This window comes from Hemiscyllium ocellatum, chromosome 32, assembly GCF_020745735.1.
Source record: "Hemiscyllium ocellatum isolate sHemOce1 chromosome 32, sHemOce1.pat.X.cur, whole genome shotgun sequence".
NCBI lineage: Eukaryota > Metazoa > Chordata > Chondrichthyes > Orectolobiformes > Hemiscylliidae > Hemiscyllium > Hemiscyllium ocellatum.
The window spans coordinates 32,229,982-32,251,682 of record NC_083432.1 but is presented as its reverse complement, the minus strand read 5'-3'; the positions used below and the strand labels follow the sequence as shown (position 1 = coordinate 32,251,682).

At 42.9% G+C, this 21,701-nt stretch overlaps 1 protein-coding gene across 6 annotated transcripts in view; it reads right to left on the bottom strand.

Annotated features, from left to right (window-relative positions):
- LOC132830927 (acyl-CoA-binding domain-containing protein 5-like) overlaps positions 1 to 21,701 on the bottom strand; it is a 173,081-nt gene that overhangs the window by 88,571 nt on the left and 62,809 nt on the right. For all 6 annotated transcript variants that reach the window (XR_009646449.1, XM_060848878.1, XM_060848882.1 and 3 more), the window contains one exon: positions 9,549 to 9,754. Coding sequence is in view for 5 of the 6 variants with exons in the window: in XM_060848878.1 (XP_060704861.1) it covers positions 9,549 to 9,754 (206 nt within the window). In the remaining variant the exon portion in view is untranslated. The remainder of the gene's footprint in view (positions 1 to 9,548; positions 9,755 to 21,701) is intronic.

Sequence of the window (21,701 nt, the reverse complement as noted above, 5' to 3'; positions counted from 1 at the left end):
TTCCTTGGGGTCTTGCTGAATTTGATCTAAATTAAAAAGTAATATATACATGCCAATATTTCACAAATACGCAATTTATTAAATCTCCCCATTTATACACGGTTGTCACTAAATAGTGAAATCAAATCACTTGACGAAAAGAACATACAATCAAAGGATCGAGGATAAAAAAAACCAAGCCCCCTTCCACTGTTAACACAAATTAAATTCCGAATTGAAAGAATCACTTGCCATTTCAGATACTAAAATCACAAAAGCAATAATAGTTTAGAAAGACTGGCATTTAGGCAATGAGATTAATTATGCTAGAGTGCAAGCCAAAGACACCAGAAAGGTGTTTTAACAGAGTAAAAATATTGATGTTTCTGAGAGGGCACTGCTGCTGTAGACCCACACAACTTCCACCGATCTGAATCTATACAGTGACATCTGTAATTTCATGATACTCTAGTTAACAAATATAGGCTAGGTACTGGAAAAGAGTTGAATTCTTCAATAAGGGCACCTTATATGTCAATCAAAATTATCAACATGTCGGGAAAATTACAACATCTTAAAAGGAGGATGGATCAGTTTACCATCTCACTGTAGCTATGCCAATATGTTTCCAATGTTATAGAGATCCTGATCATAGTTGTGCTACTCAAAGAAAGCATTTAATATATGATACCACAGTGCTTGATAGTGTTCCTCATTTACTTTTTAACTGGTAGCTTAGGCAATGCATGAGAATGTGTAGCAAAGCATCCACTGGATGCAGCAAACTGAGAGATAGCAAAATATCAAGGGGATAGAAGCAGAAAACGAGAATTCACATTTTCAGAAAATAAACAATATTCTTCTCTAGTAAACGTGTCAGAATGAATACTCAGGTTTCTGCTGAAGGTGAGATCAGTTTTCTTTTTATGTCTTTCATGGGAACTGATCATTGCTGGCTAGGCAAGGCCACCTTTGTGAATTACTGTTGTCCGTGTGCTGTAGGTACAGGGCTGTGAGAGAGTCCCAGGAGGTTTGACCCAGCGTTAGTGAAGGAACGGTAATGTAGTTCCACGTTAGGTTTATGTGGGTCTTGGAGACAAATTTGCAGGTGGTGGTGTTCCCATGTATCTGTTGCCCTTTGAAGTGGTCAAGATCAGGGGTTGGAAAATGTTGAAGAATCCTTGGTGAGTTGCTGCTGTGAATACTGTACATGATACACATTGCTACCACTCTGTTGGAGGTGGAGGGAATGAATGTTTAATGGACGGGGAGCCAATTAAGCAGGATGCTTTGGTATCTAGCCTCGTGAGTGTAGTGGGAGCTACACTCATCCCAGAAAGCAGCTGGTATTAAATCACACCTAGTAGATGGGGAAGGGCTTTGGGAAGTTGCCCTGGCTGATCCCAGCTATCAGCTGGACTAAAGAAAAAAGCATAAAGTTTTTCAAGATGCTTTTGAAATTATATTAATGCATGTTTCATAAATGTCACATACACCTTGGAAATTAGGATTCCCTTTTTAAAACCGTGTTTTTTACCTGTGTCACATGAGACCTCATTTTACTGTGTTAGTTGCTTCTAAGTGTAAGTGTAAACAAAAAGATTAATTGGACACCACACAGCCATATTATGAGTAGAGTGTTTTGTAAAATATGGTGTTTGTTCTTAGATGGAATTAATACTAACATTCAAATGAAAATGGAGCAAGGGGACCAGTGTCATTGTGGCAGCATGAGTAGCTGCCCCACAAGTATTGGCTAAAAGGATTCTGACAATTGATTGGTGCAGCGCGAGCTACCTGACCCTAGAAATAAAGGGATACCAGAGAGTGCTTAAGAGCAGAGAGTGGCTCTTGTAGGCAGCAGTCCTTGTCAGGGAACTGTCTTCTCCAGATGCAAAATAGACAAGAAGATGAGGCAGCGACCCAGGAAGAGCTGCCTAACACTTCAGTTAGAGAACAACTTCAACGAGGCCAACACATTCCACGTCAATAGCTTATTTCTCCTCTAGTATCAGTGAATCATCTTCAATTGTCAGTGTATATTCTCTTTGTCTAATTAACTAAGGTATATCCCAATGGCAGTTTCTTACCAACTCTATAAACTAATTGCAACACATTATTAACTGACTATTATGAGACAACTGTGATCATGAACCCCAAAATGAACATATACAAAGAGCATGCAAAGCCCCACTGCACAATTGGCCTGTATGGATTAATAACAGATCTATTAAGACAACAGATTGATTACAAGCAAAATATTTTACAAGTGCAGGATAAGTTCACATTTTGGCTCATGAGTTCTTTGTAAATTTTCAAGCCTGCTTCAAGTATTCATCTTTCCTTACAAATGTACATTTCAAATGTTTATTTTACCATGTTTTTGTCAAAATTCAGGAACCTAATTCTTTAAAAAAAAGAGTAAACTTTAAATAGTTTCCCTTTTTCTCCCAGGTCTTGTAAGCCACTTGATAATTTTTCCCAAGCACCTGCTAATGTATCAGACATCAGCAAGTGCACAAGTAAAGCTCAGTTTGGGTTCTCCCTCCGGATTTTCCTCACTGAATGTGGAAGGCTATAAAAGTTGTCAGCTCCTTGCTGCTTACTGCCTGCGATACTTACTAAACTAGGCATTAAAGTTCTCGGCTCCTAGCAACAGTTCTTGCTGTAATAACAATTCCTTTCCTCTGAAGTTCAGGAGGGGCCAGAGTGTCGAGACACAAATTGCTTCCACTAAGACACACCTAATCTTCAAATGTACAAACATAACTTGGAAAGAGTCACTGTGTACTCTCCCTCACTGCAATAGCTACACACAGTATAAACTGAACCACTGGAATCTGGCTTTGCAGGATTCATTTAAAAGCAGAGCTTTCTTCCAGAACCCATTTATATTTTACACACATAATCGATAGCTAAATAAATGGAAAACATAGGAATAGAATCCAATGGATTTAAGGGTTGAAAGCAGGCAGTAAATATGGCTACTATCATTTGTCATGTAACACAAGTGAATTTTACAATGCAATCTTTCTCCCTTGGTAGTGGTTGGGGGGCGTGTTCATTACAGGGAGAGGGTAGGACATATTTCCTCTAAACACAAGGTGCTAGCTGCAAGGCACTGGAAACCTAATCTTAATCATTGTCTACTGGAATCATTCAACATATTTATTTTAAGGCAGCTTTATAATGTTAGTAGAAACAGGGAACAAAGGAAATGATTTTCATTGCATCAAAACTGATACTCTGGATCTCTTCAAATGTATTCCTGCCTCTGCAAGGTCCTGACTTATTCCCTTCTCAGGGAAGCTACTAGGTGAAGTCACATGGTATCAGGGGTGAGCTGGTAAGATGGATCCAGAACTGGCTTAGACAGAGAAGACAGAGGGGAGTGGTGGAAGGATGCTTTTCAGAATGGAGGGTTGTGACTAGTGGTATTCCACAGGGATCAGATCTCTGCTATTTGTGATCTATATAAATCATCATAGAATCCCTACAGTGTGGAAACAGGCCCTTCAAATCCACACAGACCGATCCCGCTCTCCCCTGACTAATGCACCTAACCTACACTTCCCTGAACAATATGGGCAATTTAGTATGGCCAATCCCCCATAACCTGCTCATTTTTGGATTGTGGGAGGAAACCAGAGGAAACCCATGCAGGCATGGGGAAAATGTGCAAACTCCACACAGACAGTTGCCCTGTGAGGCAGCAGCACTAACCACTGTGCCACATGATTTAGAGGAAAACGTAGCTGGTCTAATTAGTAAGTTTACAGACGATACAAAGATTGGTGGAGTTGCAGATAGTGAGGAAGATTGTTAGAGGATACAGCAGGATATGACAGAAAAATGGCAGATGGGGTTTAATCCGGTCAAATATGAGGTGTTGCATTTTGGAAGGTCAAGTACAGGAAATTATACAGTGAACAGCAGAACCCTTAGGAGTATCGGTATACACAGGAACTGGGTGTGCAGGTCCATGGATCACTGAAGGTGGCAGCACAGATAGATAAGGTAGTAAAAAGGCCTATACCATGCTTGTCTTCATCAGAAGTTATGCTGCAGCTTTATGGAACTTTAGTTAGGTCACACAGAGTACTGCGTGTAGTTCTGGTCACCATACTACCAGAAGATTGCTTTGGAGAGGGTACAGAAAAGGTTTACCAGGATGTTGCCTAGTATGGGGGATGTTAGCTCTGAAATGAATGAAGTTAAGGAGTAACCTGATAAAAGGTTACAAGATTGCAAATGTCATGGATAAAGTGGAAAGTAGGAGGCTTTTTCCCAGGGTGGAGGGTTCAGTTTCCAGGGACACAGGCTCAAGGTGCGAGGTGGGGGGAGGGCGGATGTTTAAAAGAGATGTGTGAGGCAAGATTTTCACACAAAGGGTGGCCAGTGCCTGGAATGCATTGCCAGAGGTGTTGGTGGAAGCAGACACAATAGCAGCATTCCAGAAATACCTGGGAAAATACACAAGTAGGAATGAAACAGGAGGATACTGATCCTGTAAGTGAAGACCATTTTAGCAGAGAAGGCAAAATGTGGTGGTGCAAGCTTGGAAGGCTGAAGGGTCTGTTCCTGTGCTGTTTTGTTCTTTGTTCTTATTTTCCTGCTAACTTTGGGCTTCATGGCAGGAGTTTCCTATCAGAGCATGAAAGAGAGATTGAGGAGCTGCTTCTGGGTCACGATCACCATGAGGATATCCATGGGGGGGGGGGGGGGGGGGGGGGGGTGTCGGGGGGGTGTGGGTCCAATGGAGGCCTGTGGGTTCCATCAATGGGCTCACCAGGAATAGGATTCAGGTGGCAGGGCTTTGGGCAAGTGAATGAGAGAGGGGAAGAGGCAAGGCCAGTAAGGAGAACACTGTTGTACCATGAAGATATATAGAAAAGTGTTTTCAATGGTGCTGAGACTTTTATTATGGAGATGAAAGTATGTATTCTCAGTACCAAGATAGGCACCCTCAGTCGCACAGGAGCAGCATTTTTGCAGGGAATTTTGACTTATCCAAATAAGTCAGACAAGCAGTCAAACAGTAAATACACAGCCAAGAGATCGAGAGAGTGGTGCAGAAGCAGGAATTTGTAATTGGATTGGGGCTGGGGAGTGTTTAATTAAGGGACATGCATGTGGAGGACAAGAAGACACACTGAATACAGATCTTTGGGAAATTCCACTGGTGAATGGGTTGGAAAGGTAACAGGAGGGATTGCTGCAGGCAATCCAACTATGGAGAAATAGGAATTAAATGCTGGGACAACGCTGGGTGGGTGAAGCATCGGAGATATAGTAACTAAGTCATTTAGGACATAATAACCAAACATCAAGACATTACTTTTTATCAATATCAAATAAAAGGGTTTAAACCTAAAACTTAAAATGTCTTGACTATTCAGCCACATGATTATAACGTAACTTGCTCAAGCATCAGCAGGCTTCCTGAGAACATTGTGGCCTTGAGCAAAAAATTTCCCAAATAGAGGCTGAAGTCTTTTTTAAAATTCATTGCTAGGATGAGGAGATCACTGGCTAGGCCGGCATTTATTGCCTATTCCTAATTGCCCAGAGGGCAGTTAAGAGTCAACCACTTTGATTTAGGTCTGGAGTCACATATAGGCCACATCAGGGTCAGGATGGCAGTTTCCTTCCCTGAAGGACATTGGTGAATTAGTTGGGCTTTAATTATTGATGACTTTACTGCAATCCTTTGGTAGACTGGATTCTGGGTTCACGTTGTCAGTGAGCCAGCCCCCAGTGTTTACACAAATGAATCGGGCTTCATTGGCCTGAGAGTCAGCCTGGAGAGGGAAGGGCACTTGATTAAGTTGGAATACTGGAGAAACCTGCACCTTCACCTTCTCACTTCTCTCAGACTTAGGCTCTGGGAAAGCCCACGTTTGACGTTCTGCTGAGTAATGGCCACTTAAGCACCTCATCATTCTGCCACTGGGATTCATCCAGGCCTGCCACTATAGCCTGTATGCCAGCTGCTACCCTCTGAGCAGCTTGTCACTTTGGAGTGGGACAGGGGGAGGAGGAGGTATAGAGGGGTCTGTCAATCGAGCGTCTGAGTAAAAGGGGCTGAACATCAGCTGACGGGGAATCCAGTGCCCTTTCGTTACCTACGATGATTCCATTCCCTCCCCTACTCTACCTCAACTTCAAACCCAAGAAATTATCCAGTCCACACGTCCCTGGTCCTCCATGTTCCCTTGACCTGGATGGTGCTCTTCTGGCAGCAGTCTCGGCCTTCTCCATGGTCCTAAAAGAAAGTGAGAACTACAGACGTTGGAGATCAGGGTCAAAAAAATGTGGCGCTGAAAAAGCACAGCAGGTCAGGCAGCATCTGAGGAGCAGCAGAGTTAATGTTTCGGGCATAAGTGCTTCACCAGGAATGGACTTATGCCTGAACTGTCGACTCTCGTGCTCCTCGGATGCTGCCTGACCCGCTGTGCTTTTCCAGCGCCATACTTTTTGACTCCTGCATGCACCACTGAGCACAAAGGCTGTCCGCCTCAGACTCTTGCACAGTAGGATTTTCATCCATAGGGCCTTAATTCCAGGTGAAAATATGCTAAAAACTAGACCTGTGGCTCAGTGGACCTTCACTGGAAGACGTAGGAGATGTCGGTCTACCGCTGGTTACACAGCTGACCTGCAAAGTTACGCCTTCAGGTAATTCTGCCTCAGGAGATTGCTCACTGACACCTGGATTCCCGACTCCAGTCCCAAGAAGTGCCAATATAAATGGAGCTCAGGCTGTGGATTTTACACATTATATATTCGGAAAAAAAAACCTAAGCAAAGGGGTTAAAACTAGTTTCACTAAAAAACCTCACATCTCGATAATAGGCTAAACTGACAATAATAGATTTGCAAACAAGAAAAACCTGATTTAATACCTTACTGATAAAAACACTTTTACATAGAGACATTTTACTCCATTTAGTTCATTTTAAGCATATTCCACTGCCAAACATTCAATATTTTGGGTCAGTCAGTCAGTAAAATCTTATTTTCTCCTGAATTTGAGAAGACAACATCATTATTTCGATCAAAAAGTGATCCGGAGATTTGCATATTGCTTACAGAATGGCATCATTGGCATCTCCAGAATCGCCTTTCAGCGGGAACAGGGTCACAGCCAGTGAAATTCTGAAGTGTTTTTTAACTGGAAAGGAATGATCTTTAGAAAATGCTGCGAGCACATTATTTATACACTAGGAAATGTCAGCCTTTCATACTTAGTTTGCTAGCAAGGGCTGCAAGCACAGCGACACCATTATTGTACTATTAGTGCCTTGAAGACTGAGACAATCAATCAAAAGGTTGACTCAGGTCAAACACTTAATGATTGTTTACTAACTGCAAAATTGCAACCATTCCCCTGTGTATTATCATCAGTCAACAATCATTGAAGCTCCTATTGTCCTCCATATTCTTTCATTCATCATGGTAGATGATATTTCGTCAATCAATGCTCTGAACTTTGCTATTGTGATTTGGATTGTCCACAGTTGCTTCTTTATTGACTTCTACTTTTGAAGGTTATGGGCTTGGTTACTTATTCAAGGATTAGCCCATCTTCCACATGATTGTTAAAACACCAGGGGTTAAAAGGTTGGTGAGACAGAGGAGATGAGTATGCTTTCTACTTTGAGTTTTATTTAGAATTAAATACCACAAACTCAACAACAATGCATATTTGCTGTCTGTATTTATAATTATTTTCATCAACTTGCATGTTGTGGGACACCTCGAAGGCAGGGCATGGGGGCTTGAACCCAGGCCTTTTGGCCCAGAGGTGGGGACGCTTCTGCTGTGCCAGTTATATCTTTTAAAATCAATCTATTCAGAACTGTCCTGCTGGGACTTGAACTCAGGCCTTCCACGTCTACACAAGAGACCCTTGTGCCACTTTCTTAATAACTTCTGAGACAGGGGAAGACTTGAAACCAGGCATTCTGGTCCAGAGGTAGGGACACTACCACAAAGGCCCCCATGCCACTTACATCTTCAATGCTCATCCGAATGATCCTTTTAAAACATTTCAGCATCACATGTTCCCTAGTTCCAATGGATCTCAGGTATCCCTGCCAGATTCGACTAGACAAGAACATGATAACATTTTTCCCATCAATGATCCTGCTCCCCATACAACCAGCAGTTAATTTCCTGAAACCATCTGGTGATGGTGAGTCACTCAACCCCACTTGACTAACCAAAGGCAAGCTGCCCACTGTTATCTCTAACAACTCTTCTCCCCCTATCATACTGGGAGGCAAGTGACAGTAAGCAAACACAGATTCTGCTTTAGGGTTGGGCAATAAATGGGCACACCTACCGATGCCTATATCTCACATGAATTTTCTTTAAAAGTTGATACCACATTTGATAAAAAGCAAGGAGCTAGCAGGATTTCACGTGAAGTCCCTTTATTAACAACTGTGTCGCACAGAATACAGCACAGAAACAGACCCTTTGGTTCAACTTGTCCATGCTGACCAGGTATCCTAAACATACCTCGTCCCATTTAGATTAGATTACTTACAGTGTGGAAACAGGCCCTTCGGCCCAACAAGTCCACACCGACCCGCCGAAGCGAACCCCACCCATACCCCTACATATACTCCTTACCTAACACTACGGGCAATTTAGCTTGGCCAATTCACCTGACCTGCACATCTTTGGACTGTGGGAGGAAACCGGAGCACCCGGAGGAAACCCACGCAGACACGGGGAGAACGTGCAAACTCCACACAGTCAGTCGCCTGAGGCGGGAATTGAACCCAGGTCCCTGGCGCTGTGAGGCAGCAGTGCTAACCACTGTGCCACCGTGCCGCCCTTTGGCCCAGCCTTTGGCCCAGACCCCTCTAAACCCTTCCTATTCATGTACCCATCCGGGTACCTTTTAAATGTTGTAATTGTACCAGCCTCCACCACTTCCTCTGGCAGCTCATTCCATACATGCACCACCCTCTGCATGAAAAAGTTCCCCCTCACAGGTCCTTTTTAAATATTTCCCCTCTCACCTTAAACCCATGCCGTCTAGTTTTGGACTCTTTCCACCTCAGGATAAAGACCTTTGCTATTCACCCCATCCATGCTCCTCATGATTTTATAAATCCCTCCAAGGTCACCCCTCAGCCTCCGACACTCCAGGTAATAAAACCTCAGCCTGTTCACGCTGTCCCTACAGCTCAAACCTTTCAGTCCCCCAACATCCTTGCAAACCTTTTCTTCACCCTCTCAAGTTTAACAAAATCTTTCCTCTCAACACACAATCAGAATTGTACGAAGTATTCTAAAAGTCGCCTCTGCAATGTCTTGTACGTTAACTGTTATTTAGTTTGACCACCTTTCAAAAAATCTTTTCGTTTCTTTACTTACATTTTTATTTCAAAGAAAAAATAATGATATGCTCTTAACTTCTCTGGATTGATCGGCCCTTTTTTGGTTTTGTTTTTGCATCAAAATAAAACCTTAAAAATTCTCTTCAGAAACTGGGTTGTTAAACTGACAATAAAAACAGAGTATATGAGGCTACATTAAAATAATTTCAATACCTGCGACATTGTCAGGTCTTCCAGCCTATTGAGTCTCTGTAATGCAGACTGAATGTCCTCTTCTAGATGATGAAGAATTCTCACACTATTATCATTGACAGTGATCACATTTTTTTCTCTGTGCCCCCTTCTTTCGTTGTCCTCTTTGTTGCTGCCAGGGCTGCTTCTTAGTCTCCATGAGCTTCCAGTTTGAACCTGCTGCAGCCCTGTTGTGGTAAAGAAACACATTTGAACATAGGTTGTGCTGCAACCATCAAAAACAAAAGTGTTAATAAGTCACAGAACTAGACGATGCAAATACAAAGCAAATAAGCCTCAAACTGGGTTAGTGAATGGCCATTCTCCTTCCCTGCCAAGCACTGGCAGATCAAGGTCCAACAAGCTGAACTCTGTCAAAACAGTAACCATACAAGTACCTGAGTATGTCCTACATACAAAATCTCACATAGTACTTAATCATCATGAGGGCTTCTATGGCACAGTGGTGGTGTCCTTAACCCTGAGCCAGGCGCCTAGGTTTGAAACCCCCTGCTCTCTCGTACAGTAGTGGTTGGCCCTGTAAACAGTCCATGTTGTTGCTGCCATCATGGAAAAATCATTCATGGAAAGTAGGCACCTGGGTTAAATGTAAACGTATATCAAACAATGCTCTCTTCCAATATCTGTGGCAGTCCAAGGCCAACACTGCAGATTTTCTAAGGGTAAACTAAGCACAACTAGACCCTTAGAACTGATTGCAAATGATTTACAGAAAGAACAAGTAGAGTCAATGAAAAATTACATTCTGGTGTTCTATGGGAGCGTACAGGTTCTGGTATTGAACTAAATATCCAGTGGTAGAGTTCAAATTCTACCATGGCCAACTATGAAAATGAATGGAGCAGGTTTGCAGTCTGATACCATGAATGCTTTTAAAAACCAACAGGTTCACTGGTAGCCTTTAAGGGAGGAATCTTGCCACTTTTGCTTCAGCTGGTTTATCAGAGCATCCCTAGTGTGGAAGCAGGCCATTTGGCCCATTGAGTCTACACAGACCCTCAAAAGAACATTCCCCTACCTTATCCCAGTAATCCTGCATATCCCCTGGCTATTCCACTAGCCTACATACATTATGGCAATTTAGCATGGGCAATTCACCTAACATGCACATCGTTGGACTGTGGGATGAAATCAGAGCACCCGGAGGAAACCCAGACAAACACAGGGAGAATGTGCAAACTCCACACAGACAGTCACACAAGGGTAGACTCAAACTCTAGTCCCTGGCACTGTGAGGCAGCAGTGCTAATCACTGAGCCACCATGCCACCCATTATGTATGGCTCTAGTTCCATACTGTGCTCTTGATTGTTAATGCACTCTGAAGTAGCCAAATGATTAATTTGCACAGCATTGGTTAACAAAGTTAGAAAATAAAAACACCTCCACAGTGAGCTCTGGGTTTGCTAAGTTGACCTTACTTCAATCTGTCTCTCATAACTCCTTACGTAATTCTATTCCATTGCAATTGTACATTCTAAGCTCCTGAAGGTGAACTCTTCACTGCTGTACATGGACAGTGGTCTCAGCCACAAAATCCTGTTTAGTATTCTACCATTACTTGATTTGAATCAGGTCTCCAAGTTGGCCATCAGTTGGCGAGTGTACAATTCTCACTTGCAGGTTGCTTGGTGAAATATGTTAGAGATTACGAATCAAAATCCCAGACTGGCTCTCATTTAGTGAATAGGTCTCAAAGGGAAACAATGTACTACTCCTGCTCCTATGTCTTTTGGTCTGACTGAACCTGTATGGATGTGTTAGGACACATCACCAGGGCAGTCGCATGCTGAGGTAAGTGCTGAACTTGGACTTTTTGGTCAGGGAAAAGGACACCACCACTGCACAGCAAAACGTTTATTCTGTCATCATTGTCAGCCAATCCACTGATAGCTTAGAAACAATAGTCTGGGATAGAACGTCTGGGCTCAAGTCCGACTTGCACTGCAGGAATGTCATTACATATTGAAACAGTTTGATTTTAAAAATAAAACAGAAGGTGACAGGGGCCGGGTGTGGAGAATCACAGAATCTCCTGCCAACCCGATTTGTTTAAGAAACTGATCAAAACTACCAAGACAACACTAACAGAGTAGGAGAAAGTGAGGTCTGCAGATGCTGGAGTATCAGAGCTGAAAATGTGTTGCTGGAAAAGTGCAGCAGGTCAGGCAGCATCCAAGGAACAGGAAATTCAACGTTTCGGGCATAAGCCCTTCATCAGGATTAACAGGATACACTAACAGAGTATCCTAACTTGAAGAAGGCTTATGGCTAGTGTGGGATATAGAAAGCAAGTTTCGATTCTCCATTTTTTTTTGGTGAAAATGCTTCCTAATTTCTCTCCCTAAAGATCATGCTCTAATTTTAAGATTGTGTGCCATTGCTGTGGATTTCAAATAATTTATCTTCTCTTAGGAATTATTTAGTTACTTTAAATACTGCCCCCCAAGTCGATCACCCCTCTACTGTCTAAATCCAAAGGAATAGAAGTCAAGCTAATGCAACCCATCTTCATCATTTAATCCATTAAGGCTTGCCATCACTCAGATGAAACGTGACTGTATCTGTGGCAAGGTCAATTTGGTCTTCCTAAGGTGCAGTACGCAAATATGAACACTCCGCACCAGTTCAGATGTAACCATAGCTTAAGAAAACCGCAGCAAAACTTCCTTCCCTTTTGATACGAAGGTCCTTGAGATAAACACCAAATCTTCTTAATCTATTAGATTGCTTTTTATATCTGTCCACTTGGACTCAGCATAGCTTGCTTCTCTACGGCATCCAATTTCTCAACTTCTGGGAAATATCCCAATTTATCTTTCAGTTCATTTTGGTACAGTGCATACTCTCCAAGTATAATGTATCCTTTCTGGGGAAAGTCCACAAAAAATGGCACTATACTTCAAATGGTGGTCTGACCAACACTCTCGAAAATCACATTCTCATGTTTGCCTTCCAATCCCTTGAAGAAAAAGCCAAAAATTTCAGAAACCATTTTAATTACTTTCTGTAGTTGTGCACTAGGTTTTAGCGATTTACATGTACAGGAACATTCAATCCTTTCGCTTCTTCTCAGCTCCCGAATTAACACCAGGAGAACCCTCTCACAGTTCACTCCTGCTACACCGAGGAGAATGACCAACACTGTGCACGAAGGTGCTTTATTTCCCACCTTTACAGAATCACAGCTTCATGAATAAAGCTTTAAGTTTTGGCTTTTAACAAATGTGCATCTTAAACATAATTTTTCTTTTTGTTTACACAAGTTCCTCAGCTACCAGATGCCCTCTGTGCTTTGTCCAAATGCCTAATCATTATTCGTAATGGTAGAGCGTTGGGCGGCATGGTGGCACAGCAGTTAGCACTGCTGCCTCACAGCGCCAGAGACACAGGTTCAATTCCCACCTCATGCAACTGTCAACTGTCTGTGTGGAGCTTGCACATTCTCCCCGTGTCTCCGGATGCTCTGGTTTCCTTCCACAGTCCAAAGATGTGCAGGTTAGGTGAATTGATCATGCTAAATTGCCCATAGTGTTAGGTGGATTAGTCAGGGTTAAATGTAGGGGAATGGGTCTGGGTGGGTTGCTCTTCGGAGGATCATTGTTCGGCTGAAGGGCCTGTTTTCATTACTGTAAGTAATCTAATCAAATCTAATCTAATTTATCAGAACCTTGAGGTTCTTGCCAAACCACGATGGTACTAGGTGCAGGCACAGTGCAACTTTTGGGCAAGAATAAAACTGCTCCAAGTCCAATCAAAACCATACTGCTGCCAACTGGGACCCTGGCCACAGGGCAGGAATTTTGTGATGGTAAGGGTTTGCATTGGGGGCAGGGTAGACAGGTGCAAGAACATATTCCCACAACCTTAACTTGGTCTCTTAGATCAGCCAAAGCCAACTTGAAAAACACACTGTTTCAGGAAATTCAAAAATTCCACGGGGTGGGAGAGTCCAGAACTGGAGGGCATAGTTTTAAGGTGAGAAGGGAAAGATTTAAAAGGAACCAAAGGGGGAATTTTTTCACGTAGAGGGTGGTGCGTGTATGGAATGAGCTGCCACAGGAAGTGGTGCAGGCTGGTACAATTACAGCATTTAAAAGGCACCTGGATGGGTAAATGAATAGGAAGGGTTTAGAGGGAAATAGGTCAAATGCTGGCAAATGGGATTAGATTAGGATATCTGGTCAGCATGGACGGGTTGGACTGAAGGGTCTGTTTCCATCTTTTTTTTTGCATGACTTTAAATGACATTCTAAATATTTGTGGCTGCTATTTCCTTCACAGCTGGGTTTTGGTGTACTGTGCAGCAGATGGGGTTCAAGTTACAGATTCACTGAATTTGCAGATACACTGTCACCAAAAACGCCCGCTCCACATTTCCATCCGATACATTATCACTACTCCACAATTGCACCTCCTTCACCCCAAAGACCTCGAAGTTTGGGGGACTTGTGCATCTGAAGGCTATTGGATTGGGGGAGCACTACAAAAAAATAGTTGATCGTCTTGATGCCAAGCATCATTGGCAAACACTTTCTGTGAGAAGCCATTAGATAGGCATCAGTAACACATACTTTGGTTGATTTTCCCTCCAGGTTAGACTAACTGTAGAATCTGGAACACTCTGGTTGCCGACCTGTAGGTCATGACTCCCCAACGTGAATACAAGATGTGTAACTGGGGTCACAGCTTCCTGTGCCTTCCCACTCCCTGGTGATAGCAATGGTGTAAGTCTGTGGAATGAACTCTTTGTCTTGACAGTTCTGGATCCTGAGCCAAGGCCCGAGGCATAACACAAATCTTATTTTTTCCAGTTGCTCAGCGAGTATGGCCTAACACCCAACAAACTCCAAAGGCATTGCAGGGCCCGAATCAGAGCATGGAAAAAATGGTGGCTCAAAACAGAACTAATCTTGAAATCATTCCAACCCGTTTTTTTTAAATCTCAAGTCTTTTCTCCTTCCCACCACTCATCCCTCTCACTCTGAAGTCACATCCATTTTGAAGGGACAGGACAAAGTCTGGGAAGCAGTGCACTCAATGGCATCCGTGGACTCGTCATAAATGGAGGAGTGAACCAGGGATTTTGCTGGCCTCTAGGATCAGCTATTCCCTGGGTGAAACTGGCTGCTTTTTCTTGGAGGTTAGATGTGCGTTCTTAGTGTACTGTGTAGCATGTTTAACCCAAGTCCTTTCTTTAGTGCATGACTGCTTCTTTTCAGTGGAAATTCCTGAAAGGAATCGCAACTTTGGCCTTCACCCAGGCCTTTCAACAGAAAATTTAGATCTTAAGCAAGTCTTCATTCACAACAATGTTAACCAAAACTAAAATGCTGTATTCCCAAAAATATTTTTTTGCTGAGTTGGTTAACAAATGCAGTAGTTTGCTTTTTTTAAAAGCAATAACTCGTTGCTAAACCGTTGAGCCAATTTGTAACAGTTGTTCAGTACCAGTAATCAGAAGCAGCTGCAATCTCTCCTACCTTATTGAAACTCAGTCAAGTGTTAGATGAATAGCAACAAGGCTGAAACAATTCCCAAAACTTCTGATTTCAATGACAGCCAAATGTAACTGCTGCAATATTATATCACAATTTCATACGGGGAAGTTGTAGTAGTGGCAGTTCATGGAAGCAAATCACATGATAGACAATCAAGGGATCTTCTATAACAGAGGAGGAAGGCATTTGGTCTACACAGTCCAGGCTGGATCTCCGCTGAAGAATATGGTCATTTCCAACCTGCTGGCTCTACCCTTGTTAAGTTTATTTCCTTCAGGCATCCATATAATTTCCTTTCAGAAGCATTAATCACTATTTCCACCAGCCTTGTTGGCATTGAGCTCAAGGTATGGTCACTCATTATGTAAAAAATGCTCTTATAGACGTCTCCCCTTCATCTCTGGCTCAAATCTTGAATCCGTGTCCCTTAGTCTTTATGCTAACAGCTAAATCAAGCAATTTGTCTTTGTCTACCTTAGTCAAACTGATGTATATCTTGGATACAGGTTGTTCTGCTATAATGTGCGTTTCATTAAGTGAATTCGCTGAAATGTGATTAAGGAATTGGGGACAGTTTTTAAAGCACAAACGTTTAAAACGTGTGTTGGCTGCAATGCCAACACTTTATGCGCTGTTTCTAAAGTTCAATTTTTCTAGAATGTGGGGTTGCACAGGAATGCAATCATCTCGTTATAGAGAAACTGACCGTACTTCTGTCAAATTGCCCCTTATTTGCTTTCACTCAGAGGAAAGAGTTTCCTGAACAAGGGCTGATGCCTGAAACGTTGATTCCCCTGCTCCTTGGACGCTGCCTGACCTGCTGCGCTTTTCCAGCAACACATTTTTCTTCACTCAGAGGAAAACAACCTTAGTTCCACAAACATAACCTTGGGGCTACAAGCCTCAAGGCCTGAAAAATTCTGGTAATTCTCCACTGCACTGTCTCATGGACTCTCAAATCCAAAGTTAATTTCAGCTGTTTGCAATTTACACCTGCTTTGTTCAAGTTGGGGAATTTTCTGTATTTTAACAGACAATGCTTGGAAATAGCTGTGGTTAAAAAAGAAGCTGTCTTTCCTGATCAGAATAATTACATATCCAAAGACAAACTTTGGATAGAGAGTTCATCTAATCCAAGTCTTGTTTCTCAAGTTGAAAACAACAAAGTTAGTGCACACTTGAGTGCATTGTGCACAATGCTGGCCTCAAAATCATAAAAAATGAGATTTACCAGGAAGCTACGAGAGCTCAGAGAGTCATACAGCATGGCAACAGGCCCTCAAGCCTTTACCAACCAACAAACACCAAACTTTACTAATCACATTTACTAGCATTTGGTTCATAGCCTACTATGTCTGGTCTTTTAAATACTCATCAAGATGCTTCTTAAATGTTACCATCATCTCAGACAGGACATTCCATATTTCTATCACCTTATGAGTGAAAACTTACACCCTCCGGTTTTATACATGATTGCCATGGGAAAAGATTCTCATGGTCCATGCCTCTCAAATTGCTAACTCAGATTGACCTGTCAGCCTCCTCTGCTGCAAGGAAAACAAACCCAGCCTATCCAGTCTCTCCTCATAACGGAGATTTCCCGTCCGTATGTTCATTTATAAAGAAAAAGGAGATTGAGGGGGGACCTGATTCAGGTCTATAAAATCATGAAGGGTATAGACAGGGTAGGTAGAGATAAGCTTTTTTTCCAGGGTGAAGGATTCAATAATGAGAGGTCATGCATTCAAGATGTGAGGTGAAAAGTTTAAGGGAGATATATGTGGCAAGTACTTTAGACAGAGGGTGGTAGATACCTGGAACGTGTTGCCAGCAGAGGTGGTAGAGGCAGGCACGGTAGTTTAATTTAAGGTGAGTCTGGACAGAAGGATGAGTAAGTGGGGAGCAGAGGGATACAGATGCTTAGGAATTGGGCGATAGGTTGGATTTGGATCGGCTCAGACTTGGAGGGCCAAAGGACATGTTTCTGGGCTGTAAATTTACTTTGTTCTTATCCTCAGCAATGTCTCAGTAAATCTCGGCACTGTCTCCAGTTCAATCGAGTCCTTCCGACGGTGTGGCAACTAGAAATGCATGGTGTTCCATCTGTGGCCTAATCAACGTCTTGCAAAGTTGTGACAAGACCTTCCTGCTCTGATATTCTACACCAGAGCCAACGAAAGGAAACATCCTTATGCCTTCTTCACCACCTTGTCTACCTGTGCTGACACCTTCAGGTATCTATGGACTCGTGCACCAAGATTCCTTTGTTCCTCAGTACTCCCTCAGGACTTACCATTCATTCTGTATAACCTTCCCTTATTAGACCTCCCAAAATGCATTACCTTGCACTTTTCAGGATTAAATTTCGTGTGTTCAATTGCTCTACCCAATTTACCAGCTGATCAATATTAGACTGTAGCATGAGATCATGCTCCTCAAATCAACAACACCACTAATTTTCATGTTATCTAGAAATTTACTAATCATCCAAGTTGTTAATGTATATAACAAGATTCCTAGCACTAATTCCTGTGGTACACCACTGGTCAGAAGGTGACAGTTACAGAAACAACCTCCACCATCATCCTTTGCCTCCTATTTGTGAGCCACTTTATGACCCAGTTCGCCAACTCACTTTGGATCCCATGGACTCTTATCTTTTGGACCAGCCTTCCAGTGGGACCTTGTCAAAGGCCTTACAGAGGTTCATGGAAACCACATTAACTGCATCACCCGCATCAATTCATGTAGTCACCTTGTCAAAAAACTCAATTAAATTAGCCTTGTAGAATGGGTGGCGTAGTGGCTCAGTGGTTAGTACTACTGCCTCATAGCTTCAGAGACCTGGGTTTGGTTCCGGTCTTAGGTGACTGTCTGTATGAAGTTTGCGCATTCACCTTGTGTCTGCGTGGGTTTCCACCAGGTGTTACGGTTTCTGCCCACAGATTAGGGTGGATTGACCATGCTAAATTGCTCCATGGTGTCCATGGATGCGCAAGCTAGGTGGATTCACCATAGTAAATGAGGGGTTACGGGGACAGGGTGTGGGGCTGGGTCTGTGTGGGATGCTGCTCGGAGGGTTGGTGCTAAGTGACCTCTTTCCACAGTGCAGACATTCTGTGAGAACCTCCCTTGAACAAATCTGTGCTGACTATCGCTGACCAATCACTGACTTTCCAAATATTGATTAATCCTATCCCTCAGAATTTTTTCCCCCATAAATCTCCCTACTACCTGTACTGGTGTCAGTATAACTAGTCTGTGATTTGATTTGATTCATTGTAGTCATAGTAGTACTATACAGTAAAAAGCTTTGTTTACCAGCAGTAGAGGCAAATCACAGTAAGCAAGGACACAGAGATCGTAGAGTGCTTAGACAGAGTGAGCAATACAGGTTACATTGTACAGGAGGGGTACGATGCAAGATCAACTTTGCTTGAAGTCAGAGTGACCATTTGTCAGTCTAATAACAGCAAGGAAGAAGGTGTTCTCAAATCTGTTTGTGCACATGTTCCATCTTCTGTATTTTCTGCCTGACAGTAGGAGAGCATTACCGGATGGGAGGGGTCTTTGATGTTGGCAGCCTTTCCATGGTAGAGAGAACTGTAAATGGAGTCCATGGATGAAAAGTTGGCTTCGGTGATAGTCTGGGCTATGCACACCGCCTTCTATAATTTTGTACAGTCCTAGGCATAGCAGTTGCCGGACCACACTATTATGCACCTGGACAGTATGCTTTCTATTGTGCATCTACATTGGTGAGGGTCTTTATGGACATGCCGAATTTCATAAGTCACCTGAGGAAGGAAAAGCGTTGTTCTGCCTTCCTCACCGTCGCATTTACTTGGGAGGTCGAAGACAGGTTATAGGTTATTGTTACTCCGAGGAACTTGATGCTTTCAACCCCCGCTCTGATGTAGATGGGGGAGCGGTCTCCTCCTTTCTTTCTGAAGTCAATGTTTTGCTGACATTGAGAGAGAGGTTGTTATTATTTCACCATGACACCAAGCCCTCTATCTCTTTTCTGTATTCTGACCTGCTATTGTTTGATATCCGTCCTACCACAGTGGTGTCATCAACAAAATTGTAGATGGTATTCATTTGGAATTTAGCGACACAGTACTGTAGGGAGCTGAGAATGCATCCTTAGAGGGCTCCAGTTTTCCTAGAAGTTTTCTTGGAATCTTTACAGCATGGAAAAAGGCCCTTCGGCCCAACAGGTCCACACTGACCCTCAAAGAGTATCCCACCCAAACCTATTCCCCCACCCAACTACTCTACATTTATCTCAACTAATGCACCTAATCTACACATCCCTGAACACTATAAACAATATAGCATGGCCAATTCGCCTGACCTGCACATCTTTGGACTGTGGGAGGAAACTGGAGCACCCGGAGGAAACCCATGCAGACATGGGGAGAATGTGCAAACTCCACACAGACAGTCGCCCAAGGCTGGAATTGTACCTGGGTCCCTGACAGTATGAGGTAGCAGTGCTAACCACTGAGCCGCCGTGTTGCAGTGTTGAAGATTATCCTGGGAGGAGATGCAGTTGTCTATCTTCATTCATTGCAGTCTGTCGGTAAGGAAGCTGAGGATCCAGTTGCAAAGGGTGGAGATGAGACCCAGGTCCCAGAGTTTTGAGATCAGTCTGGAGAGGATTATGCTGAAGGTGGAACTTTAGTCGATGAGTAGAAGCCTGATGCAGGTGTCCTTGTTGTCCAGATGTCCCAGCGATGAGTGCAGAGCTAAGGAAATGGCATCCACTGTGAACCTTTTACGTCCATAGGCAAATTGCAGGGGATCGAGACATGCTGGGAGGCTGGAGTTGATGTGGGCCATGACTAATTTCTCGAAGCACTTCACAATTATGGAGGTCAGAACCACTGGGTTGTAGTCATTAAGATGTTTTGCATGTGCTTTCTTTGGTAATGGGATGATGGTGGTCTTCTTGAAGCAGGTAGGGAGTTTGGCTTGTAGGAGGCAGAGGTTGAAGATGGTCTATCCCTACTGACCTTCTTGAACAAAGGAACCACAGCCTCCAGTCATTTGGCACTTCACCCGTGTCCAACAAAATTTTAAATATCTCTGCTAGGGACCCAGCAATCTCCTCCCCTAGCAGCCTAGGAGAGATCTCATCAGGCCTTGGGGACTTACACACCTTTATACCTGCTAAAACACAGATTAGCTCCTCAATTATCTTAGCATGTTCTAGAACCTCACCACACCAACTGAAATCCCTGGCTATAATGTCTTTCTCCTTTGTGAATACTGAGCATTGAGAAATTTTATATATATTAGGCAATATGGATACAGGCAGGGTCTGTTTCCTCTTGTAAGCCCCAAGGGTGTCTGAATGGAATTATGAAAAGATTGGATAAGTTAGATGTGGAGATGATGTTTCCATTTGCAGGTGAGACAGTGACCAGAAACCATAAATATATCATATTCACTAACATGTCCAGTTGGGAATTCAGCAGAAACTAACTGGGCAATGAAATGTGGAAAAAAAAAGGCAAAATACTGCAGGTGTTGGAAATCCGAAACAAATACAGAATACTGGAGAAAAAGAGTGAGTCTGGTAGTACCTGTAGAGAGAGAGAGAGAGACAGGGCTAAAATTTTGAACCTGGCATGACTCTCATTCAGAGTCAAGTGTGAAACTTGCTAATATAAGGTATAAATGAAATGAATACACAAGTATATTTAAGGGGAAGCTAGATAAGTACATAACAATTTATTGATGGGAATAGACTCATCTGCAGCATTAAGATCAGCATGGACCTGTTCGACTGAGTAACAGCTCCTGAACTGTTAAACCTGTCAACACAGAGTTCAGGGACAAAGCTCAGTCAATTCAGTCATGGTGCTTATATTCATATTCACTGGTAAAACCGAGAGTGAAGCATTATCCACTGAATTACACCCAAATTAGCTAGTAGCACCGTCCCCAGGCTAAATAGAACGGGAAGCAAATAGATTGAGCAACTCAAAATTGGGTAGACGTGATGTGCTGAGGGCTATCAACAGCAGCAGAATTGTATTCAACCACAATCTGTAACTTTATAGCTCAGCATAACTCTCCGTCCCACAACACCAACAACACCGCGCCCCATCAACCAGCAATCACCAAGTCAGGAGCTCAACCCTGGTTCAATGAAGAGGGCAGGGGGCATACCAGGAGCAAGAAAAGGCAGACTTAAAAATGAAGTATTGATCTGAAGGAGCTCCAACAGAGGATGCCTTGCACGCCAATCAATACAAGCAGCATGCAAGAGATGGTGCTAAGTGATCTCATAACTGATGGATCAGATCTAAACTCTGCAATCTTGCCACATCCAGTCACAAATAAGTCTGAGCAACTCAACAATTAATGAGCAGAGGGTGAGGAAAAAAAACAAATGAACTACAGATGCTGGAAATCAGAAACAAAATCAGAAATTGCTGGAACAGACCTGGCAGCATGTGTGGACAGAAAGCAGAGTTAACATTTTGGGTCCAGTGTCCCTTCTTCAGAACAAACTCAACCTGACCAATTACCAGCTTAACATATAATTTTTGATGATCAGTGAAGTGACGAATTGCCATTGTAATTGACATTGCCATCAACCA